The sequence below is a fragment of the Accipiter gentilis genome, chromosome 19 (genome assembly GCF_929443795.1).
Source record: "Accipiter gentilis chromosome 19, bAccGen1.1, whole genome shotgun sequence".
NCBI lineage: Eukaryota > Metazoa > Chordata > Aves > Accipitriformes > Accipitridae > Astur > Astur gentilis.
The window spans coordinates 27,064,117-27,089,868 of NC_064898.1; the positions used below are offsets into that span (position 1 = coordinate 27,064,117).

The 25,752-nt window shown below is 44.0% G+C and overlaps 1 protein-coding gene across 2 annotated transcripts in view; it reads right to left on the bottom strand.

Annotated features, from left to right (window-relative positions):
• Nucleotides 1-19,214, bottom strand: part of POLD3 (DNA polymerase delta 3, accessory subunit) — a 30,187-nt gene extending 10,973 nt beyond the window's left edge. For both annotated transcript variants that reach the window (XM_049823266.1, XM_049823267.1), the window contains exons 1-9: nucleotides 19,060-19,214; nucleotides 17,351-17,406; nucleotides 14,755-14,857; nucleotides 12,257-12,296; nucleotides 10,507-10,639; nucleotides 7,421-7,685; nucleotides 5,992-6,064; nucleotides 3,414-3,576; nucleotides 1,982-2,094 (exon numbers count right to left, since the gene is read on the bottom strand). In XM_049823266.1, coding sequence (XP_049679223.1) covers nucleotides 1,982-2,094; nucleotides 3,414-3,576; nucleotides 5,992-6,064; nucleotides 7,421-7,685; nucleotides 10,507-10,639; nucleotides 12,257-12,296; nucleotides 14,755-14,857; nucleotides 17,351-17,406; nucleotides 19,060-19,119 — 1,006 coding nt within the window. In that variant the 5' untranslated portion in view covers nucleotides 19,120-19,214. The remainder of the gene's footprint in view (nucleotides 1-1,981; nucleotides 2,095-3,413; nucleotides 3,577-5,991; nucleotides 6,065-7,420; nucleotides 7,686-10,506; nucleotides 10,640-12,256; nucleotides 12,297-14,754; nucleotides 14,858-17,350; nucleotides 17,407-19,059) is intronic.
• Nucleotides 19,215-25,752: the final 6,538 nt, after the last annotated feature.

Consider the following 25,752-nt stretch of genomic DNA (forward strand, 5'->3'; position numbering starts at 1 on the left):
TACTGAGAATGAGGTTAATAAGACAATTGGGGTCCCAGCCTGACCAGAGGACCAGACCCATGGTTTCTAATTGCAAATCCAGTTAACTCACACTTCAGAGCACAAACAAAACAAGGCAGAACAACTAAACAGACCTACTGTGTGCACTGAGGTAGAAGTATACGCACAGACTCTAGAACACACCTTGGAAAAAATTAAAACAGAAGGCACCACATTCAAAGGCATTAACCAGTGAGCACATGCTAAGGTAATACAGGTATTCAACAAGAGACCAGAGACCTCTAATACTCAAAGCCAAAAGTAGATAGGCAGCAAGCAGGAGTTTGCAGTACCGTCTACAGAAAGCGCTCCTCGATTTACGACAGTCTTATAGCACTGCTCTTAGTCCCAGAAGTTAAAAGAGCTCTAACAGAAATAGATAAGGAAAACAGACCGTGCGGTCACCTCTCGGCTTGCTGTGTGCTCAGAGCACTGTTGTGAACACAGGATGCTGGGGGTCCCCAACTCACAGTAGCCCAAGGAAGACTGAACCAACAAGCCTTCATGATTCAAAGAGCAGCCTCTCCGCACAGCCCTACTGCATGCCTGAAACACAGGGCTCATTTCTGCCTGCTCTTGCTAGCTGAGAACGGATGAGCTGAGATTCCAGCCCAGCAAGGAGCAGTGCTTCAAGTGGCTAAATGGGCTGATTTCAATCTTCCCTCTTCAGAGCTAAACAACGCAGCTTGTCAGTAGGCTGAGTGATGAGTAAATGGAAAGACCAGATAATAGCTTACAAACATCTAAAGAAATAAATACCAAAGAGTGTGGGCATATATATTTTTTTATGGCCAAACAAGGAGCTGCACACAGGAATGTGATGAAATTAAGGCTGATCATGAAGAACAGCTTCCTGAGAGATTTATCATCCTGTGGAATAGTCTGAGTAGAAGTGATGGATGCCTGATGACAGAGATCACTTGAAATTATGCTGGGCAGAAAGAAACCATGAAAATAGGCCTAAGGTGGCATGGAGACTGCTAAGATATCCAACAATATTCGCCTGTCTAACTTGTATTACTGATTCTCTTAATTTCGTGCTTGTTTCTCATGTGCTAGCCGTAGTAAATAAGCAAACAGCTTCAGCTCTCCTGCTGGAGTCCACCTCCTCGCTAATACAACCTGTTTGCCATTTCACCTTTTTTTACTGGAGCTGTACACCAAACTGGTGGTTTCAATTATTTGTCCATAATGATCACCGAATTCTTTTCCTGATCAGCTTGTTGGATGACTGTTCCATTTCACACATACTCCCTAGCTCAATCCCAATTTATTTTCCAGTTATCTATATTGAACGGCATTTGTCACCTCAATTATCCAAATTCTTTGGAATCTGGCCCTGCTGTTGCTCATTATAAGCCCCAATCTTGCGACGTTCTGGGCACCCTGCTCCTATCAAAGCCAAGAGCCACCGAGGAGACGCAGAGTCGCATCGGATATGGCTCAACTGTTTTGCCTCCAGTTTCTCTATTAATTTTTTTTTTTTGGAAGTCTTGCTTCCAATGCTGTCTTCCAAACCATTTCTATAAACAGACAGAATAAAGATACTAAAAATGACCCTGGGAGGGGGGAGGTCACTTTGCGAGTGTTTACTCACCAAATAAACTGGTTATGACCAGTCCTACAATTCTGGAAGGCGCGATATCTTTCACAAGAGATTTGAGAACCTCCTTCCCACACGTCAGTATGACTGGCAGCACACTTGGTGAGGAGACAGCCAGATCTGAGCTAAGCTAAAACAAAGACTGAATGACTGAAGCATCTCAAATGTATGCCCAAGTGCCTGCAGCACAAGATAAACAGACAGCTCAAGCTACAGCCATTTGCACGGTCTTTAGTCCTCTAAACTATTCCCTCAATCGTTGACCAACAGCCTTGGATAGTAATATTGTCTAAATCAGGCCCCTGACCTACATGCCTTGTTGTTTATGCATCTTTTTACCTTCCTCATCACTGCTGTCAGACTGAAGTTGTTTGATGCGCTTCCTCTTTTTCTTTAGATTTTCAGGAACTCTTTCTTCCTCGTTATCCGACTTGTCCACCCTCTTCATTTTACTGCCACAAAAAGGAAAAAAAAAACCAACCAGGAACAAACGTGTTATCCCTTGTGTGTGGATGAAAACATCAGGCATGTTTAGATGAGCATGCTCCTGACAGACGTACTCCTAGCAAAGAAATCAAATACCTCTGTACCTCTTAAAAACATGAGCATCACAAACGCTGAATTATACTTGCCTATATGATCAGGCATAGGTGCACAAGCATTTTCATGCCTCTCATCCTTAGCAATATCCAAGTCTCCAAAACAAGGAGGATTTCTTTAGCCCCTCTGCAGTTCAATGTTTTGCCCAGTACCTCACCTAGCTTGGCCACAGCAACCTGGCAAGAGGGCATTTCTGATCTTGTCTCTATAGCTCAGGCTCCCAAACACTAATGTCCCCAACAGCGTCGCTCAGAAGCTCTTTTGACAGACTGCTTGCCACTGACTGACTATGAGGTAGTGTCTCAGAATCCTGGAGCCATTTTTAAAGACTACTGGAAAAATAAAATAGCTCCTTTCTTTTTAATGTTGGCGAGACGTGTCAGACTAACAAGCCTGGAGGCTAAAGGCCCACGTATCCTCATAGAGCTGGTACAGCCCAAGTGGCCTTCCCAACACCACACTGCCAACATGCAGTTTCCAGGCCCTTGGCTTTTTGAATAAGATTATCAATAAGACGACCAGTTAGCACTAACTGCCATGGTGGGCTGGGCGGTATGCTTACCTATTTAGTTAGAAACAGATTGAGACCACCAATTAATTACTCATAGGCCACCAGAGAGCCATCAGACTGTAATGATTTTTTGTCTCTGTCAGTTTGGGTTGGATTAAACACAAAGGGCTGAACTTAAAATTTACTTGGAGTTGCAGCCCAAAGTAAACCAGTGGCATTGAAAGCAGCAGTACATTAACTATGGAAATCAACAAGCAGAACTTTGTGTGCTGGAAGCTGTGTACATATAAGCTTGGGAATATAGTACCTTCCCTGCAGTACAGGTGCTCCTGCCAGCCCCCACAGATTGCCTGCAGGGTCTATACCAAGTCTGCTCACAGCGTGAGGTTGTCTCATGGAAAGCCACCCCCTCGCACTGAAGACTACCTGGACCATGTCCCTTCCCATTTCCAATGGCACAAATGGCCCTGAGGCATCTACAGCACTAAATGGAAAAGAAATATTAGGAAAGAATTCTAAGAGAGATAATTTTAGCCAGGTTTAATGCAATTTAGTAGCTGGAAACAGGAGGTGAGCCAGTGCTGTATGACCAGCCAGCTCCATGCAGGCCATTGACAAGGAGGTTAACAGATTACAGGGAACCTGAATGACGTGGCCCACCTTTTTTTGTCCTTTTGCTGAATTCTAGCAGACTCTGTTTTCTTCCCAGGTTTCTCTACTACAGGATTAGGGGATGACTCTGGTTCTGCTACAGGAACTGAAGGCTTGACTACTTCTTTCTCCTCCTTTGGCTGCTCAAGCACGGAGTTGACTTTGAGTTTATCTGTGAATAAACCATTAAAAAAAGAACAAACACTGGGCATTCAGTATGAATGACAACTTACAAAGGAGTTGGCTAAACAATGTGCACCAAGAATACAGAAAACACTACGGATGATATATAACAGCATTAAGGGATCTAGACTGACCAAGCTGTGTCATAGATGACAGAAGGGCATGCTTAAATTTCTAGCTGATTTACCAGTTTGGTTCTGTTCCTGATGGCACAGCCCAAGCATGCTGCAAGCTGAGTGTTCTGCAGCAGTTGAACTCTGCAGAAGAGGGCTAGGAGGCAGCAGCAGAAGCCCTGACAGTCACCAGAACCAAAGGCACCACAGAAGGGTTGGAAGCCCCTCTTCTAGACAGCCCCCTTGACATAAAACCATGTCCATCTTTATAGTCAGTTTATCCCTTCTAAACAAGGGTTTTAGTCAAGCATGAAAGTGCCCAGAAACAGGAGAATCGGGACTGACGAAGAGCAACAAGAGGTGTGCGCAGTCTCCATCCTGCATAACATTAGAGACCATGATTAGTATTTTCAGTAATGTTCTCGTCCCACCCCAACCCCAACGTGATCAAGAACCAGCCTCTTTTGCCTACACAGCACCACATACAAGGACAATTCAAAAGGCTTAATCTAGTACCAGAGAAGAGATAGCAGGTGGGAGTGGACAGCAAAATAATATATTTATCAACCTGATAGGTGGTGCTGTTAGCACACTAGCACCTAATTACAGTCTGTAAGCTTCACTCAGCAGCTTTACACACACCCCACCAAAAGAGAGGAGCAGACAAGTTTGAAACCTGTATCATCCCAAGCACAAGATGTCCGAGTGAAGAAAAAGGATTCAACAATATCTACATTGTCAATAGGAACAGAGGCTGTCGAGAGGGCTAAGACTTCATGCCAATGCCTTTCTGACACTGCTTGGAAAACAGGTTGGCTGCTTCATCAAGCAAAGGAAAACATCTCATACATAAGAACTTGAATGACAGCTCTCTTATTTATGATCAACAGCAGAGAGCCGAAGGACCTAATTATTGCTAACTCAGGACCTTCTGGCAATGGTGTAATCTCTTGAAGCCAGGAGAGATGTGCAACATGTCGGGAATAAATCTTACTCCTGGAATCACCCTATCTTTTCTATACACATAATCATTTGAGTTCTGCTTGGTTTGCTCCTTCCCTGCAGCCACCTCACAAGTTTCCTTGAAGTGCTCCCTGACAGCACTCAGCAGAGAAGTGAACCCCATGGGAAATTGTGGAAATGCATCCACAAAGCTTTCTCCATCACCACTGGGTTATCTTTACCACAGAATTTCAACTTCTTGGGTTTTCAGCATATGAACTTTGGTCTAGGGCTCTTCTCAGATCTTTAGTATTTACTTGAGTTAATTGTAGTTAACTGTGCTTAGGCTTGTGAGGCTTAGGCTGAAAGTGTCCTCAGTCTCACAAAAACAGGAACTCAAAAGTGCCCAACAGTACTGTGCCTTGTGTGTTCAATGCTGGAACTGTAACCTGCAAACTGACAGATGCCTGTTAGAAAGTGAACCTTGCCATTTACTCTCTCCCAGTAACTCTTCTTTGAATCCTCTTGTACTTGTTATTATAAGGGCATCTTTGAAGAAAGTCCTACAGTCCTTTTCCAATGTCTATTTAAAAGCTTCAGCATATTTTCTTTAGACTTGTATAATTTAGGTCAGAAGGGACCTCCAGAGGCCACCTAGTCCAAACCCCTGCTCAAAGGGGAAGGCCACCCCTCATTTTTATCCTCCAGTTATTAGCTCTTCAGTTTTCAGTAAAGAAATTAACCCTAAATCTAACTATAGACTCCTCAGTGATTTGTGATGAAAAGCAAGCATCATTAACACACCCTGCAGAACAGGTTTTGGCAAACATTTTACCAATAGCTAATCTTCCAGCCAGAAGTACTCACTTTAAATCAGATTTCTTCTGCACTAAAAATCCTTCCTGGGTTAGTCTGCACAAATATGTCATTTTAATTGATCTCCATCCAGCAAGCTTTTTGTCTGAAAAATTCCACTTACAACCTTTAATTTTTGTCTTAAGAGCCGCATACAAAAACATTAACCCCTCTGAGTCCAAAAGAGCAGAAGAATAGTATGGAGACCTGTAAGAAAACAGGGGATATAAAGAAAATCCAACAAGTTGGGTGGGGCAGGGGTGGGAAGGAAGAGTTCTGCTCCTTTCTGTTTATGCCTCCTATCACAGCTGCATAACAAGACATCTGGTATCACTGATTTTTTTTTTAATTGCCACTTAGCAAAAAAAAAAAAAAAAAAAAAAAAAAGAGATTTCCAATATCCCTCAAGATTTTTATTTTTGTTATAAACTACAGCAGGCTGGTCCCCGACAATAATGGTTTCGGAAAACAGATGCATGTTATAAAGCACTTACTCATGGCAGCTTTTCCAAAGAAGTTGTTCATTATGTTGCCCTTTGCTGGTGGTTTGCTGCTTACTGCAGACACCTAGAAGCAAACAGAGGAGTAACCACAAGAATTATTCATGCAACACAGCCCTCAAAATGCATAGTACTGCTTCTGGACAAGCAAAATAAATATGTATAATCTGTTGACTGGTCAGTGTCTTTAGATTTCAGTGTGTGTTTAGGAGAATTTGAAGATACTAGATATTACATGCATCAAAGGGTCGAGAGTAAGTTACTTACAACTCCTTAGCTAGGCCTTCAAATCTAACTTGGGTTGCATTCCCATCTGATGGCTGACAGTGTTACTGAAATAAGTGGTTGGGACTTGGATCAGTTCCCAGTAAAAAACTGTTCTTTTTGCAAACTATCAGTGCCTCAATTCATGGTAACCGACAGAGGAAAGAACACAGATTGGCCAAACCATGAAGACTTTATCCAGCTACTCTGGCACGTACACTGTTCTGCTGAGCCGTTTGCAAAAAATATCACTGCTCTTTCCACTAATATAGCCACCACCAAAGTGAAAAAAAATCACACACAGAAGAAAAAAAAAACCAAACACCTAAGGAAGCCTGGCCTCCTAATACCATTTATTCTCATGGAAGGAGAAGGAAAAAAGGGCAACCAGACACTGAAGTTCCCAAAACACACAGACACACAGATTTCACCAGTTCTAAATTCACTATAAAAATCAGAAAAATGAACGAAAATGTACTCAGCTGTTATAAAAAAGCCAAACCATATGCAGGGAACATTACCATTTTAATTCCCATTTACTGGCCACATTGCTTTAAAAACAATTACACTAATTTAAATGTAATCCTATCCTCGATAAAACAGCAGTTGAGAAGATAAACAATTTAGTCTTGCCCAGGTCAAGCTCTGAAACTTCCATCGCAGACCAAGTTTAAACACCTTGATACTTTTAAGACCTGGACTTCTCACGTTTCACTTACTGCTCAAAACAAATCCTTTTAAGCACAATGGAGAGAGCAAGATCCTCAACTGGTGTATATATTGGCATAACTGAAGACAACGGAACAACTGTCTCAATAATGCAGCTATGCTGGTTTATACTTGCCGGAGATTTGGCTCAAGGAAGAATGTTGAAGCGCCAAAGTTATGGCAAATATACATTTGTGGATAGATCAAGAATGTGGCACAATACATTTTTTCCTAAGATGACTGACAGAAGGCACATCTGTACTATACAGTTAAATATTCACAAGACAGTGACTGAGCATTCCCAGTGGACAGCAAGTTTAGCACTAGAAGCAGTGGACGAGGCTGCACTATGGTTGTTAAGGTTATTTAGGTCGAGTATGGGCGAAGCGAGAAGAGCGGTTCATTAAAGCTATTAACCCAGAGGGCTGCCAAAGGGTCTGAGGTAACTTACGCCTGGGGCCTCCTTAGCCTCTGCTTTAGTTTCTTTATTTGTGTCCTGGGGTTTGGAAGCCGCTTTTGCTGCAAACATTCCCATGATCCCTCTGGGCTGCTGCGCGGTCTGTTTTGTGGTCGATGGACCGTGGCCGTTGACCACAGGTACGCTGACAGCATTCGTGTCACTTGGTGTCTGGGAACCAGCCTGTACAGACGTCTGCACTTGAGAAACTTCGGCTGACGTCCTGGGGACTGCAGCAGCACAGTGAATGGCACTAAACCTGCGTGATGGAGCGAAAAATTTAATTAGCCTTTTAACTTCTTATTTTTCACCTCAGTTTCCTCTCTGGTAGAGCCTTGCTTCTCTGGTCCTGTGCTCTCCTGTTATGGAGAGGAAAGGAAAAAAAAAAAAAAAAGGCAATTTAATTTGTGCATGGGATAAGAAAGGCAGGCTGGCACAGAACAAGAGCGTTGGAGACCTCTACTGAAAAGATCAGCTGAACCTGTCAGCAAGAGCCAGAGCATTCAAATGCTAAACAAGCTGTTCAGATTTGGGGGGGGGGGGGGGGGGGGGGGGGCACAAAAAGCCCGTCTCCACACCCAGGGTGGAGATGGAGCAGACTGCATTTTATTCCTAAACGGGTTACACTCTCTAAAGTTTGCAGCATAAATTGTATGGCTGCCTGATGACCTAAAACATTTACAACTTTCAGATGCTTTGACAGTCCACTACTGCTGCAACAAGCAGCCACAATCGCACCAGCCAGGTAAGTAAATCACAACTGAAGCTACACTACTTAAATGGCTCAGAAGATATCCACGACATTCAGACTTAACTATATAAAGTCATTTTCATGTAATCACTGGTAGACAGAGATACATCTCAGCTTGTAACAGTCTGAAACGTGATTGTTTGGGGATACAGATATATAAGAACTAAATGATGTGCTCACAGTTACAATACAATTCCCTGACAGTCAGGAATAGCAGCACCCAAAAATAACTGAACTCTACTCCCCACTGTGCAAATCACAGGCGAGGCTTTCCAGATTTCCTACAGAAATGCCACAAAAGAGCACAGACTCACGCCTTCCAATCCACTGAATTACACAGCGTATTTTTATTTGCATAAGAAACAAACCAGTCTTCTGCCAATTAATTTCTGTGCCTCAGCATTAGCGGCTCACATGCACAGTCCACTTCTAATCAGATCAGGAACTGTAACGTATTAACAAGACAACACCATCTCTACAGCATTTCTAGGCTGCAGCAGCAATCTCTTGACATTCAGACCTTTAAAGGAAGGAAAGAAGACATTGAAGAAAAAAATATTCCTACTTTCAATTTGTTTTCAACATGGTCAACACCACTCTCTGGACAGCTTTCACTCCTACTCCACGCATATCCATAAGTTACACCAACAACCCTCCAGATTACAAATAATGTTTTATCATCAATCGTTATATTGACTGTGCAGCAAGTGCATCTAAACCTCACACATTCCAGGCGCTTGGAAGTTAACTTGCCTCAACGTTGCTGTGTGACTATAGTTTATGGGCTTGATCCAAATTCACAAAATAATCACTGAAAAAACAAGCAATGCTTGGACTATGCTGTGCAAGCAAGGAGCTGCTTCCACTTGGAAAGCTGACATAGCAATATACATTAAATCCAGTTATTTATATTAGTACACCTAGCTGCCTCCACAGCATAACAGGTCCCATACAAACACAGAAGAGAATAAGGATCTTGCCTCAGAGCTTATGAGATATATGGACTGAGAGGGAAGTATAAGAAGCCAGCAGGTTCTGTTTGCTATAAACAAGCACATAGTTAAACCTCTGTCTTTTACAGGTACTGCAGGAATTTTGCCCCAAGTGTAAGAAACAATTCATGTAGTTGACAAATGGGAGGGAACACGGTCAGTCTGAATTTAGTTCAGCCAGGTCACAAATGAAGAAGCTGAATTTTTCTTAAGTTTGCTTGGGAAATCCTGCTCCAAAGCCAGGCAGAAATTTAAACATAGGCTTCAGAAAGCTATTTTAGAATCTGAACTCTCTAAACCTTCTGGATGCACCAGTCTGAAAGGCAGACTCCTCTAAGACACAAGTATTGCCATGCAGGGGTGCCTGAGAATAAACAGACTGGAACAAGACAACTGCAGCCAAACCTACGGCACACATCTTCACTGAAGCAGGGTTTTCTAGCACTTACTAGGGTATTGACATTCACATTTGAAATGCACAACTTCTAGGACATTATTTTTTCAGCCACTCTCTTCTCAATGTTTTGAAGACAGCTACATTTCTACTTTCAAATTCTATACTCTATGACACAACATTCAGGCATCCCCCTTCTAAACCAGATTGGTCATGGCACTGTACATCCTGATTACATCAAGCTGAAGCTGTCGTGGTGGAAACAACATATAAATGAAAAGCCACAGCTGCCAGGCACTGTTCAGGAGAGGGGACAATGACCCCTGGAGACTGAAGTCCCTCTGAATTCCAGGACAACCTTTCTCTAGTTCAACCATGAAGGACATCTGTGCTGCTTGGTCTGCTTTGTATGCTTCCCCTGTGCCTCAGGCTCTCATCTTCTATATGGAGAATGAGCTCCTGCAGGACATCTTCAGGGAGGTGGATGAGTCCAGTGGATGAAAACAAAAGGCAAGCTCATGTTAGCGCTTTGCTGAGTGCATCACTCATGTTGTTATAAGTCTGTTTCAATTTACTCTTCCTGTGTGACTGAGAACTGGATAAAAACGGTCATGATGAAGTGTGGCCTAGAAATGAGTAAAAGGTTTCTAGCCATCAGAGAAGAAAGGTACTGGAACTGTCTGCCCACTGGAGTAATGGAGCAAGTGAACCAACTGTAAGCTGGAAATAGCTTGGTTTACGAAACAATCATACAGCGTGCTGTCTGGGGACTGATCTGGCATGAATTAGAAGATATCTTTTTCTAACTTTCTAAAAATCCAGGCATATCTGGTAACCATTGACTTTTGCTGAAGTGCACTACGTAGCAACATCTCATCAGCCTTAAATCACACAGCATAAGGAAAAAAAAAAAACAAACCAAAAAAACCAAGATGCAACTTACTTGCTGCAGTTGTGCAGGTTTGTCTTGACAATATCATAGTCTGTGTTGTAGAGTGGCCCACTGTCCTTGAGCAAGGCTTTCTGAATGCTGTAGACATGCACACTCGCAATCGTGGCTAGTTTAGACTTCATTGCTGGGGGGGGGGGGGGGGGGTGGGGGGAGAAAAAAGTCCTCTTTTAGCACAGCCTTTACAGAATCAGGTGGTAACTTTAAGTATCAGACTCTACCAAGGATGGAGAAAGACTGACAGAGCACTTGACAGCAAGGACCTGAATATAGAAATGTGTAATGGCACCTTCTTCCAGTGCTCACTAATTGAGAATTCAAGGTAACAGACTCCACAAGCCTGTCAAAACATGTTTTCCACTATACACTCTTGGTTCTTCCACAACTGAATTAAGAGCAATCTCTCTGTGTTTACCTTCAAAGCATCCAGTGTTTGGGATCCAGAATATCTATATGACTACCTAGAGCTAAGGAAGAAAATAGATGGTCATAACTCTGCCCTGCTGGAACCGCTCTCTGCCATTAAGGTGGCATCCACTGTATCGGCTAGTGTCACAGATGTCTTCTCTACTAGTGTGCTGCAATCAATGTTTTGTCTCTTCTATGCTATTTAGACTGTAACCCCCTTGAGACAAGGGCTGTTTTTTTAGGAATTCTTTGTTCATTGCTTATATTGTTCTTTACACACAGTCCTGGTCTGAGACAGAGCTTCTAGGCACTGTAAAAATACACACAGTAATAATTTCTTGGGGCTAGTCCTAGACTATGTAGTCCTACTCCCATCACAAATCTCAGCCTCTTCCAAATGCAAGTCATACCTTTGGCCTGTCTTCTAATACAAAAAACATGAACAACCCTTTCCTCCACAGCAAAACAGAACATTACGCAGCACACATAATTCAACAAACATGACAGATAGTAGTTGCACTGCTTGACAATCTACTACCCTGATGAAGACAACTTTAGCTAGAAATCCACTTCAGATTTCAAAAGGAAAATAAGGGAAGTCTTTCAAACAAGGTTAGAACATTAGCATGGATATTTAAGGTCACAAATGCCACAGTATGTTCTCAAATGCCAAAGATGTTATTTGAAAGGGATGAAGAGCCTGCAGTTGTGTTTCAATTGTTACGGATCAAATCTCATAAGCAGGACCAGACCTGGAAAGATGGTAAGACACCAGACAGTGCGTGGAGAGCAGTTGCAGGAAGCAGTGTTATAGCAGTAGGGTTTTTTTCACCTTTTACTGTGAAAGCAAATACCCCAGACAAAAGTGAGAGCATTCTTGTGGGACGTTTAACTAACACCCACATCACTCAGGGCAAAGCGACTCCAACTGCATTTAACCATTAGCTAGAATTACCTGCTTCAACATCCTTGGGAACTGGAGCTCACAATTGTTCTAAAACACTGTGAGACACTGCTGTACACTACTCAAATATTGTTGCCTTTAAGGAGGAGCCGTCTGGCAGTGGGAGGGAGGTGGAAAAGAATCACTGACTAAAATGTTCAACGTTGGAAAAAAAAAAAAACAAACCAGACCCAAATCACAAGTCTGTGAAGTTACACAGCTGTTGGCTCAGATATTCAAAATTCTGAGAAAAAGCTAGTACAAAACGTACACACCTGAACCCAACAGCCTGACTAGGCATTTACGTGCAGATGGCAAGTTCTGAGCTTTACTCACTTTGCTGTTCTTTCAAAGAAAATAGTTAAACCCACATTATTTTCACGATCTGCTTACCTTCAAGTTTATCCTCTCTCACTACTGCAACCTTGTGGCACTGTAAAAAAATAAACGGCAATCTTAAAATTTGAAAAAAAACTGTTGTACATGACTGATATTTGCAGTTATCTATTGAATAAGAAAGTCTAGTGATTATAGGTGAAGCTTTATAGCTGCAAAGAACACTGCCAATGCCTTTAAACAGTCATCAGCCACTAGTTTTTAAAGCTCTGTCTTCCTACTTTTCTAATAGACTGTTTCACAGACCACTACAACCCTAAAGAAATCCTCTGTCCTCCATTCCTGACACTGGGATACGTGAAACAGATGAAATAAGAACTAAACAACCACGCAGTGCAGTGGAGAAAAGAAAACTAATGCAGCTGATGACCCAACTGCTAGATATCTGCCACACCAGCCCACATCACCCATTTGTATTTAGATGGCCAGTAAACTCTAACATAGCAAGCTGTAGCACAGACAGAGCACCAGAGAAACAAAACACTATGAGAAATTAAACTTTAATTTAAAAGCCAGAAATTAATGTTTCTGGAATTGTGCTCTACAGCCAGTCTTCAAGGACTATACCTGCTCTGTGACATTTAACAAGCTGCAGTTAATACAGAGAGCAGCCAAAGAGACAGACTGGACAAAATCCGACCATTAATTTTGTGTTTAACCAATAACCACAGACTAGCCAGCAAAAGAGTAGGAGGCAAGAAAACATAGGCAACCTGAAACAGTAAATAAAGATGGAGATGCTCCGTCTCTCAGTGAGGCCAATAAAAAGCAGCAAGGAAAGAGTGTGCAGTGCTTAAGACACAATGAGAATTATTTGTGACTGATTTCTATCCGTATTTCCCTTCAGATGAGTCTCGCAGTTGAATCCACAGGCTTGTGGCTACACCTACTGACAGCAGACAGTAGTGCAGGATTACCAGCAAAGAGGGCTGCACCTGAAGCACTTGCATCCCTTTCCTACCCAAAACTGACTTGTGCCAGATACTACCCACCAGCTACTCCAACACCTGCATGTCTTCTGGAAGTACCTTCCAGACCTGACATCTTCTCCCACCTGCTCCGGCTAGTCCTCAGACACCCACTTGGAGGAACTTTAAACTCCTCTTGTGTGGCATTCCTAACCCCAGCATTGCTTCGTCACTGCCCCTAACAACCTTCTGCACCTGCAGGTCACCTTTCATAGCAGGTGCTACTATTGCAGTATTCAAAAACAAGATATCTAAAAACAGGGGAAAAAAAAGTGACCTTTATACGTTTACCTTGGTAGATCTTGTTTTAAAAATATGCAAGCAGCTAAGACAGAGTTAAAAATTATTTGTTCCTGTGTCAGAATTCACTTGTTTGTTTTAAATACATTACGGCAAATTTTAAAAATAATAGAAAGCATTGACAAACCTCTGGCCAGTTCTAGTGAGCCAAGACATGCTACCTTGTTATTTCCAAAAGAAATCCAGGGAAAACTTGTTAAACTCAGGTTATAAATGTGATAGTATCTGTACTGCTTTAAATAAACATATTCCTTTATACAGAACTAATGCAATAAATAATTATCTTCAATTTCAGGCAGATTTTGAGATTTAAAGAGAATATTGTATGCATGTGAACCAGTTTATTATTACGAAAAACAAAAACAGGTTTGTTGGGGGTTTCTTCCAGTCTACAAATAAAAGCCAGGACACCTTGAGATGTACTAATGCTAAATGAAGACTGTGGATTGTATTGTAAGAGATATTTGGGTATCTAAAAACAGGAATAGACACCTCGTGGAATGCCAAAGGCATTTAGTGTTCGGCTATTGAATTCTTCTGAGAGCAAAGGGGAACAGGCACTCAATTTGCTCATTTTCTTTCAAAAACCTCTGGGGTACCTGTCTGAAATTTTAGATGACATTCTTGAAAATCTGACAAGAGCAACGAGAAAAAAATAAATATATTAAGTAGCGATTCCTTTGCTTAGTAACTCAAACCATTCAAAATACAAAATACTGTTAATAAATTTATGCTTCTCTTGTATACCAGGATAAAAAAAAGTTGCTTTATTTAACAAGACTACTTTACTTATTATTCTATTTATTATTATTCTATTCTAACTGAATTCCAAGCTCTCTCCAAGCACTACTCTCCACTCCACAGCTGATTGTGGGAAATGGATTAGCTGATCTCACAAGGGCCCCTCCGGACTATTTTATAATCTTTGCTGTCCAATAATAGCGATAGGATTGAGAGATGCCTGGTAACAGCATTTAAGTTAATTAAAGAAAACCCCTGGTGTGTTATTAGCACTGTATTACCAAATCATGATCAACTGATCTTTCCTCCCCATCATTTGTATGCTGGGACTGAGATAGTGCCTTGTTTTGTACACGTACAGAAACACACTGTGCCTGTTACTGGAAAAAGAGAGCAAGTTCAGCTTTTAACCCAAAGATTACAAAACAAGATGGAAGACACGAGAACAAAGAGCTCACAGACACCTTTGAGAAATGAAACACTCACAATGTGTCCATTCTGGATGAGGTTTCCTGCTACTAAGTAGGTGACATGAAGCTGAGCTCCTGAATTCTCCTTTCGTTTCCTTTCTACATAATCATACAGCATCCTGCACAAAAGAAACCAGTGTTAATCACCTAGAAAGGAAGGAGCCTGTCACCACCCCTTCCGTGAAGCTTACATAAAAAAAAGAGTAAAGCCAGCCTGACATGGAAACATTTCACATAAGCACACTTATTTCACCAGGATTAAATTAATTTTACTGAGACTCCTCTGCCACTTTGGAGAGTCTCAGTCCAACAACCATATAAACCAAAGGTGAAACAAATACAAGTTCTCAAAGCTTTAATAGTTGGTTGCAGATGGTGTCACATCCTCTGGGCAGCTTGTGCCAAAGTCTCCCCTTGAGAAAGGCCATTTCCCTCATTACAACCCAGCATTCTGAAACACCTGACAGAGGAACTGACGTTTTTTGGAACATGATCACATTGCCAGGTGTAGGTATAAAATTCCAGTTACATCCACTGACACAGTGATCAGAAACGGGAGGAAAGAGCATGATTAGTGATGACGAGATTGAACCGAGACTTAATCTTTCAGTTCCCACTTATACCACTGATTTATGATGAGTATCCCACGTGACTGGGCAGAGACACTACCACACACTCCATGAGGATGCCATCTAGTAAAAATACTTGGAAGATCCTCATTGTCACAGAGGCAGACTGCAACTACCATGCTGCCACAGCCAGCACAATCACTAAAATAATTCACTTGTGTTATCAGGCACTTCTCCAGCTTCTAGGAGAGAGTTTAAAGCACAAAGATACCACAGGAGTTCTCCATCTCCAGGTTACTTTCAAGGGTATGAGAAGGTGCCTCCGTTTCACCTGGGCCATCCTCTTCACAGCAAAAAGTTCTCTGGCTCCTTCTAGTTTACTGTATGACCAGAATTGTTCCCAGCAGAGTTCTCCAGTAAGGTCTACACCACCACTGAAGCACACTCAGATTTACACATCATCTAAATCATTCACACACATGCAAAGGAAAGAGACCAAACAAGCTCTTCATTACATTAGATGCCCAAGTTGATTCTCTAGTAGTTTGAACAAGACAGGTGAAGCTGGGCTCAGTACACTGCAGCTGAGCATGCAGCAAATGCCCCTTTAGGTCCAAGCTATAGCCAGAAACAAGGAGAGAAAATATTTGTATTATGGGACTTGACACTCTTACGGAGCCTTCAAATCTTATGCTTAACTTTACTTTGCTGTGTAGCAACAGCCCCAGAAATCTTGAGAGCTCATTCTTTGTTTTATAGTATATTTAAAAGGTTACAGTAATTTTTATTCTTCAAAATACACCAAGACAAGGCTACATATTTATGCTAAATTTGGAGAAGCGAAAACATTCTGACAGCACAGCTGACTTCCCCATCCTTCAAACATTTACCTGTGCCCATCAAACCTGGCAAGTAGTTATTTATAACGGGTCACGCACTACGCAGCAGGGCTATCAGAGCAGATAAGCATTTGCCATACACATGAGCTGCAGCTACTCTTAGTGCGATTTTGCATTTTCCCGACTCTGCTCCCAGCAATATCCACTGATAACGTATGGCATCCTAAGCTGGGTGTATTGGGTTTGCATGGCAAGGTTTTGGTAGCAGGAGGACTTCTGTGAGACACTGTTAGAACCTTCCCCATGTCCAATAGAGCCAATGCCAGCTGGGTCCAAGACGGACTCACTGCTGGCCAAGGAAGAAGTTTGTGGATGATTGTCTCCCATGGGAGGGACCCCGTGCTGGAGCAGGGGAAGAGTGAGAAGTCCTCCCCCTGAGGAGGAAGGAGAGGCAGAAACAACACGTGATGAACTGACCGCAACCCCCATTCCCCATCCCCCTGCACCGCTGGAGGGGGAGGAGGTGAAGAAAACTGGGAGTGAAGTTAAGCCTGGGGGAAGGTGTTTTTAAGATTTGGTTTTATTTCTCATTATCCTACTCTGATTTCATTGGCAATAAATTAAATTAATTTTTCCCCAAGTTGAGTCTGTTTTGCCTGTGACGTGACGGTAATTGACGAACAATCTTCCCCTGTCCTTTTCTCAACCCACAAGCCTTTTGTTATATTTTCTCTCCTCTGTCCAGCTGAGGAAGGGGGAGTGGTAGAGCCTCTTTGGTGGGTGTCAGCACACCACACTGGGATACGCAGCAGCAAATTCTCACAGATGCATAGCTCTGTCTGCTGGACGGGAGCCAAGTTCAGAAAACATACCCGTATTTCAGGATGAAAGGAGCTACATACATTTCTTGTAGTAATATAATGCTAAAACACCTATTCTAACCAACATATTTATGATATAAAGCAGCATAAGGTGTCCAGCTGAGCACTGCTCTCTAAAGCACAACTCTCATCAAAGTTAAGGCAAGACCTACAGGAGGAGTAAGACATGTCGAATAACAAAACCGACTGTACCTGAGAAGACATGCAGGATTTTTAAATATTTCCAGAGAGATAATTTTAATACACCAACCACAATCATGAAAACAGTAATTAACAAGGCTTTGCCACAAAACAAAAGGTTTGTGGGATGCACTAATACTTACTGTTTAGCCTGGTTGACGTGAACTCCCAGAGTGTAGCTTAGCCATTTGTATGTTACCTGTAACAAGGAAAAAAAACCCACTTTAGTAAGAAATCCTCGGTCTCTTGACTTGTTAAACCTCCCATCCTTTGCTTGTTTCATGGGTAAGTCAAACTCTTTAGACCCTACCACCACCCAAGAAATCCAGAGCAAAACCTGTTGGAAGTGAGACCACATGGACACCCACCCACCTATGCTTTAACGAGTAGATTGAATCCCTGAGATCTGAAGAAACTACCTACCCTGAAAGGTGTGGTTTTGGGAATGCCTTCTTGAAATGCCATTGCATAAATGAAAGTCATTTGAAACACCCACACTGCTTAGCTTCATAAAGGAGAAAACAACTAAAAAGCACAATTTTTAATTGAGAGAAGCTCTTATTGCTCTCCCAAACAAATACTGAGGATTTCTTGGATTTCTGCCACCCTCGCCTGTCATGGGGACTCAGGGATATCCAGCTGCATCATAAGTCTGACAGCACAGTGTGCCAAATCTCAGGAGGCTACAGCTTTAAACCCAGTCCTGCTACTGAGTTGCTGTATTATTTAGGCAAGGCATGTCTTTTATACCTGCTTCTCCTCCTGCTCTGCCTTTTTGAACTAATCATCAGGCTAGGGCCTCTCCTGTCTCAAATACAACAAATTAAATTGTTATTAGTCTAGCAGTTTACTGAAACAACCTGTAACGACATAGGCAGTTCATGTTAATACAACTGCTTTGACGGACAAGATGCACCAACTTTACTGTATCACTTCCCAGGCAAAAATCCTTGTTTTGAAAGAAACAGACACACACGCTTACTGATTTTCTGAATTGTCCTAAACAAAGCAAGGCTTCCAAGAGGCTACAGACAATAAGTAGTAATTTTACTTTTAAGCTGAAATAGTGGTCCAGACTGCCTCAATCTTTCATGGAAAAAAACACTATTTCATACACTTGTTGTTTATACCTTGAGCTAAAACACTGCTGTCACTACAGTGGGGTTTGGTTTTGGTTTGGTTTTGGTTTGTGGGTTTTTTTTTTGGGGGGGGGGGGGGGGTGGTGTGTCAGGTTTGGGGGATTTTTTTGAGGAAAAGCAGCTCACCTATTGGGGAGCATAAGGAACTTGGGGAGAGCTCTTTTTCCTGCAATATAAACGACACCATTACCAATTGCCTTCAGAGACATTAAATTAATTTAAAGTCAAAGAGGGAAAAAAAATCCTGACAAGAAAGAATCTCCTGTCCAGCTTAGCAAAAAGCCCACACTAACTCTACCCGTTGTGACCTGTGGAAAAGCAAACACTGCAAACGCACCCGGGCACCGCACATACACCCCCAAAGGTGTCTAAAACTTGAGCAAACAGCCCTGAGGGGAAAGGCGCCCACAGCTGCGGAGGCCTCCTTTCTTCTGCGCCTGCCGAGAGGAGGCTGGGCACCCACGCGTGTCCCGCAGGTGGGTGCGATGGGGGGGGGGAGACCCTGCACACACACAGCCCCCCAGTTCCAGCACCCCCAGAGAGGGTCTGGGGCCCAGCCTGAGGGGGTCCCCCAAACACGCAGGCTGACACACACCCCCCTCAAACGGCAGCCACGCTAGGGGGAGGTGTGGGGGTGTCTCTCCCTCCTGAGGGGGGGTCGCGCAACGGCGTCGGCCTCCCGCACCCCGCGCAGCCCGGCCGGCGGGACTCACGATGCGGTTCTGATCGGTGACGAACTCGTCGATGTTCTCGAGGTAGAGCTCGTCCTCCATGGCGGGGCGGAGCGGATAGGGCCGGGCCGGCTAGGCCGCGGGCGGGAAGATTCCCGCGCAGCTCAGGGCCGCGGCCGCCCGCCCGCCGCCATGGCAACCCGCCGACACGCGGGCGGGGGCGACGGCGGCCGCGCGGGGACAAAAAGGAGCGCGCTGGGCGCGGCGCTGCCGCCGTCGCGTGGTCCCTGTGCCCGCCCCGTTCCGGCTAGGCCACGCCCCGCCGCTCTGCTCGCCCCGCCGCCTCGCGACGTCCTCTCACAGACCCACGCAGTCCCCTCATCGACCCACGCTGGCCCCTCACAAACATACAGACCCACGCTGGCCCCTCACAGGCACACGCTGGGCCCTCACAAACATACAGACCCACGCTGGCCCCTCACACATCCCCACACTGGCCCCTCACAGGCACACGCTGGCCCCTCACAAACATACAGAGCCACGCTGGCCCCTCACACATCCCCACACTGGCCCCTCACAGACACACGCTGGCCCCTCACAAACATACAGACCCACGCTGTCCCCTCACAGACCCACGCTGTCCCCTCCCACAGCCACAGACCCACACTGTCCCCTCACCTGTCCCCACGCTGTCCCCTCACAGATCCCCACACTGTCCCCTCACAGACCCACACTGTCCCCTCACAGACCCACGCTGTCCTCTCACAGACCCACAGACCCACGCTGTCCCCTCACAGTCCCACACTGTCCCCTCACACATCCCCACACTGCCCCCTCACACGTCCCCATGCTGTCCCCTCACACGTCCCCACGCTGTCCCCTCACAGACCCACACTGTCCCCTCACACGTCCCCATGCTGTCCCCTCACAGACCCACGCTGTCCCCTCACAAACATACAGACCCACGCTGGCCCCTCACACATCCCCACACTGTCCCCTCACGGACCCACGCTGGCCCCTCACAGACCCACGCTGTCCTCTCCCACAGCCACAGACCCACACTGTCCCCTCACCTGTCCCTATGCTGTCCCCTCACAGACCCACAGACCCACGCTGTCCCCTCACAGTCCCACGCTGGCCCCTCACAGACCCACAGCCTTCCCACCATCCAGCTGCTCCTTGCCTCCATCATCCCGGCTGCAGGCTGACCCAGCACCTCGTCCCTGACATCCAGGGTGGGATAAGCCGTGGTGTGGAGCAAGGGAGGGTAAAACACCCACTTGTTGGGAATCACCAATTTTCCTTTTGTCCAATTTTCCTGTTTTTTTCACCCCTGCCTGATCCTCACTGGGATGGCGGAGGCAAACCAGGCATTGGAGTCTTGCTGCTCTCTCCCTCAAATAAATGCTGCTGCTGTTGAAAGGCAGGGTGACATGTTATTTTAAACCATTCCTATTCTCAGTTAAACTGTCCCCATATTTCCACTGGTGACCACCTCCAGCACTTCTCACAGCACTTGCTAAATATTACTCTGTGCTTGCTTTTTTTTTTGGAGATAAATAGCAAATGCTGGAACACAAGATTCCCAATCTTTAATTCCCAGTCCTATCCCATGTGCATCCTGTTTTTAATACAGCTTCACAGTAAGCTGAGGACTTCATTGTTACATCTATATTGTTTTTCTAAATACTTCTCTGTGATAAAGTTAATTTAAAATCTGATAAAATCTATGACGTGGTTTTGAGGGTGGGTTTTTTCCCCTTTCAGTGTGGATTATACTACATTTTATTTGCCATGTTTCTTTATTTACCTGTCCTGGCTGGTTTATAGCATGGTCCCAGGCAGGGGCTGTCTGGGTCTGAGAGAAGACAGCATGGGGACGTGGGTCTGCCGTCTCCCACCCTCCCTGGACCTCATCGGCTTGAATCGCTCTGTCTCTGGCACATTTATCAGCTTGGTTTAGCTCAGTGAATTGCTTTTTCCATCTAGTTAGGTTAGCAAAGTGTTGCCTAGAAATTGAGCCTAAGATTTAAATGGTTGGGAATAGTCTGTAGCATATGAGACCCCCCTGAATCGGTTTCACAGACCTCTCCCTTGACTGGGAAAGTAAAATTGTTATGGTAGGGACCTGTTCCCCTGCCGCTGCATGCAGAGGGCTTTCTTCATTTTACTGATGGTTAGGTACAATCAACAGAAAAGAAATAAGTTCTCAGTGTCTATCAGTGCCACGACATCCGTTTCTGTGGGGGAGAACTGATGTGTGTTTCCTCTGCTCTCTGCGTTTTCAGGTGGGCCACAGTGCTGAGCTGAAAAGAAGTGCTTTTAGGGTCAGAAGCGAGTTCCTGTGATGAAGAGATCACTGAAACATTACCTTTATGAGCATTAGGTCTTTTCCTGATTTATGTATTGTCTCGAGGAGTACTGGCATCAGGAGAATCTCAAATGAAATTTGGGTGTGTGAGATGAATGCGTTCATGTATTGGTACTGAGAACTGTAACAGAGGAGAAGCAGAGAGACAGACTCTGCTGGTTTGCAAAGAAAGATCACAAAAATAGCCTTAACATCTCAAAGGGGTAATCTTCCTCTGGGTACCTGAGGTCGTGACACCAGCCTTAACCTTAGTGATGCTGCAAGGTAGACATTTAATTAGCAAGTGCTGAGCAAGAACCTTTCACTCTGTGAAGTCAGAAATTTTCTTTCCAATTTCAAAATGAGCAGGAGAAAGGTCAAAATCATTACCCACATACTACTCTTCATTATAAAAAGGCAATGATTTTTTTTGCAGGTTCTGGGACTTGCTAATTATTCTTGTCACTGGTATGAGACATCTCCAGTTCTGCCCAGAGCTGGTGAAAAGTCATTTTGCAATTTCATCTCGTGAATCAAGTCCTTGGGCAAAAATGCTCCTATCCAACAGTGCTTGAAACACAGCAGCTGAAAGATGAAGAAATGAAAATTACAATCCGTGACCAAAGCGTGGAGCCATTTAATATTAATGTCCTTTTACATTTTTCTTACAGTTAAAAGAAAGGGTGATGTGACAGACAGAACCACTTAAACTCCTGAAATAGCACCACAGAGAGGGATACAAAGAGGCTTGGGGTAAGTTATGAGACTTCCCTGAGGCTGTACATCAGGTCAGGATGGAGGAGGAGAAGAACTATGGTGCACTCATCCCATTTGTGACTTTATGTTCTGAATGCATTGATTCCCATACAAATAGCACAGTCATCAGCTCCAATAAGCTCAAGAAGTGGGTCCATATGAATCTCATGAGGTTCAACAAGGCCAAGTGCAAGGTTCTGCACCTGGGTGGGGGCAACCCCCATTATCCATACAGGCTGGGGGATGAAGGGATGGAGAGCAGCCCTGCAGAGAAGGACTTGGGGGTACTGGTGGACAAAAAGTTGGACATGACCCAGCAGTGTGCGCTCGCAGCCCAGAAAGCCAACTGTGTCTTGGGCTGCATCACCAGCAGCGTGGCCAGCAGGTCGAGGGAGGGGATTCTGCCCCTCTGCTCTGATCGGGTGAGACCTCACCTGCAGTTCTGCGTCCAGCTCGGGGAGACCTTACAGCAGCCTTCCAGTACTTAAAGGGGGCCTACAAGAAAGATGGGGAGGGTCTCTTTATCAGGGAGTATCGTGATAGGACAAGGTGATGGTTTTAAACCAAAAGAGGGGAGATTCAGACCAGATATAAGGAAGAATTTTTTTTACACTGAGGGTGGTGAAACACTGGACCAGGTTGCCCAGAGAGGTGGTCGATGCCCCATCCCTGGAAACATTCAAGGTCAGGTTGGACGGGGCTCTGAGCAACCTGATCTGGTTGAAGATGTCCCTGCCCATGGCAGGGGGGTTGGACTGGATGACCTTGAAAGATCCCTTCCAATCCAAACCGTTCCGTGATTCTATGATCAGCGGAGATCAAACAGCTTGGTAACCGAACACTCATGGACCTCATACTCCAGCTAAGCTAACCAGGAATGTGTGTCATAACCTGGATTTTTCTCCTGTGATCGTACCTCTGCTTGCCCTTCAACCTGGCACATATTGCCACTTTTCAGGTTGTACATACTAGATCCAAGGTGTAAACCAGTTGCATCTCCCTGATATTACTGTAGACAGCAGCAATCTAATTGGAAATTAGTTAGGTCCCTTCTCAGCCCTGGTGGTTTTGGGAGTCCGAGTTTATTCTCTAAGAATCTGGGGTTTCTTTTTGTTTGTTTGTTTGGGGTTTTTTTTGTTGAAAAAGCCAGAAAAGGTGATCTGGAAAGAGATGCAGCAGTGGGGACTCACACAAACCCTGCAGAGCAGTCCTTGGGCCCCAGCAAATTCTCCTGAGGAAAGCAGGGTGTGCAGCGAGCGCCCTAGTAGTACGCACAGCCCAGTTTTCAGTGCCAGCATCAAGACCTGCCAAAGTACAAAATGGCCTTTAAAACATCTCCTTGCAACCTGGGTGGCTTTGTCAATTTTTTTTTATCATAAATCTACTGAATGTTACACTGATCTTGGAAATAAGGACAGCACTAGTTGACTGGGGGGCTGCACAGATCCTTACAGTCTGTAGTGAATGTTAGTTACTTTTGCACATTAAAGTAGAGCCATACAGCTACAGACAGGCTCATTAACTTGAACAAGGAGCTGAAGACTAGAATCCACCCTGTCTCCTTTCCCTGGATGGTAACACTTGTAAATGATCTTTCACAGCTAAGGTATGTAGAGTAATTTTAAAAAGAAGGAGAAATGGGAACTAGAGAAATAATCTCATCATAATGCAGCAAACTGACAGATGCTGAAGCTAATGTGCCTGGGTTTTCTCTCGCACAACTGAAGATGGTAGGGTGTATGAATCCTAATGCAGGATCTGAAAATACTTTGACAGAATTCCCTTAAAAGGTCTGATAATACTCTTTTGTATAAGATTTGCAGTACTTTCATATGAGGCCCTGAAAAAAGGCCCTGAAATATATTAAACATATATTCCTCTTTGAAGAAGAAAAGTGTTATCCCCATTTCAAAGTTGAAGACACTGAAACACAGAGAGGTTATGTGATTTGTCCAAGAATCTTTCAATACTCCCAGGTGTAAAGCCCAAGTATCCCAACTCCCAAACTTTTCTCTCAAAGCACTATAAAGGATTCTTTCAAAGATCGCTTGTTAGAAACTAAATGTCTTGTACTTACAGCTGCCCACAGCCAAAACCACCAGCACCAGCAGACACTGAGCCCGAGGACTTATAATAATGGTTGTTTCACAAGTGCTTTCCAAAAAAACAAAAAAGAATGGGCAGAGTCTCTGGAAATTTATTATATATAGTTGCTGGCAAGCATCTGCCTGAGGAGGAGTTTTGAGTGAAAGGAGTTCTGTTGAAGTTTTAATTAATGCCGTATGAGGGGGGACTTCCTTGAGCAACTGAGCAATGCTGAAGAGAGAACAGAAATGTAGAGATCCCAGTGTCAAAGCACAGTTAATTGAATCTGCCCAAAATTTATCTAGATCCTGGCACCCATTTCCTTTTGGAGCTCATCAAATCTATTAGAGGCTTCTGAAGATCTGGGTTTTGGGCACAAATGCATCCTGTCTGAGCAAAAGTGGAGATTCCAGTTAGGAAATGAAAGTCATAAGACAGATACATAAGGAGGTACAGAGCCTGACCCTCCCCCATTCTTCCACCAAGGTGGGTTGCAAACAAGCAGGTAGAATTAGTGGGATCTTTTCAGTAGGAAACCTGTCTGATGGGCGAGTCATGGCTAAGGAAGGAGTCAAGGCGATGGCTCCTTCATTAACTATACAAAATGGAAAAGCATAGCTGGAAGACTTAGGCTCAAACACAATCAGAAAAACAGTGGGAATTAGAATCATAGAATCATAGAATCATTTAGGTTGGAAAAGACCTTTCAATCATCGAGTCCAACCATAAACCTAACACAATTAATTTGCTTCTAGGCTTGCAAGGGTCAGAATCAGTACAGGCAAGTCCATAAACTAGAACAAAAATTGGCATCACAGGAGACAGCTACATTTGAGACAGATGCATATGTTTGCATGGCTTAATTGTCTTTTCTATGCTCTTTTCTGTGCATTGAGGTGCTCAAAGAGTAAGGCAGTCATAATACTGACAAGGGAGAGGCACCTAAGAAACTACTAAGATAAAATTTCAGGTGGAAGAAGAACATATGAGAAGGAATGCATCTCCCCTCTGACAACCAGAGGAGAACAGCAGTGTGACTGCTGACAGCTGGTTGCTGTCTGTCTTAGCCAAATCACTCCTGGCACCGCTGACAGTACTGACTGCTGTCTCCACTAGCAACATGGAGAGTTTTAGACACCCAGCATATGTGGAGACACCTAAATATAAGTGTCTTAATCTGGAGCTGGTTCCCAGTCCACTCACATATTTTGTGGTGCGTCACAGTGCCACATGCCTTCATGAAGAGAAATGTTGTATTGCTAATGGTACAAGCAGATAGATTTACTTTTATACTTTGTATAGTCTTTTGTGCCAAGATTTCTTGTACTTTTGTATTAAGAGTCCCTTCTCAAAAAATAAAAACGCAAGGTTTAAGCATTGTAGTAGAAGGCAGCACGTGTAGCCATCTGCGAATGTATCAGCCAGAAGAATATAATCTCTGCTACCACCAAGTACATGTTAACACATCTAAACAAAGATGACTGACATGAATGTCTTCAAAAGCATCACGACAAATTTCCAATGTTGAGTCACATTAGTAGCTG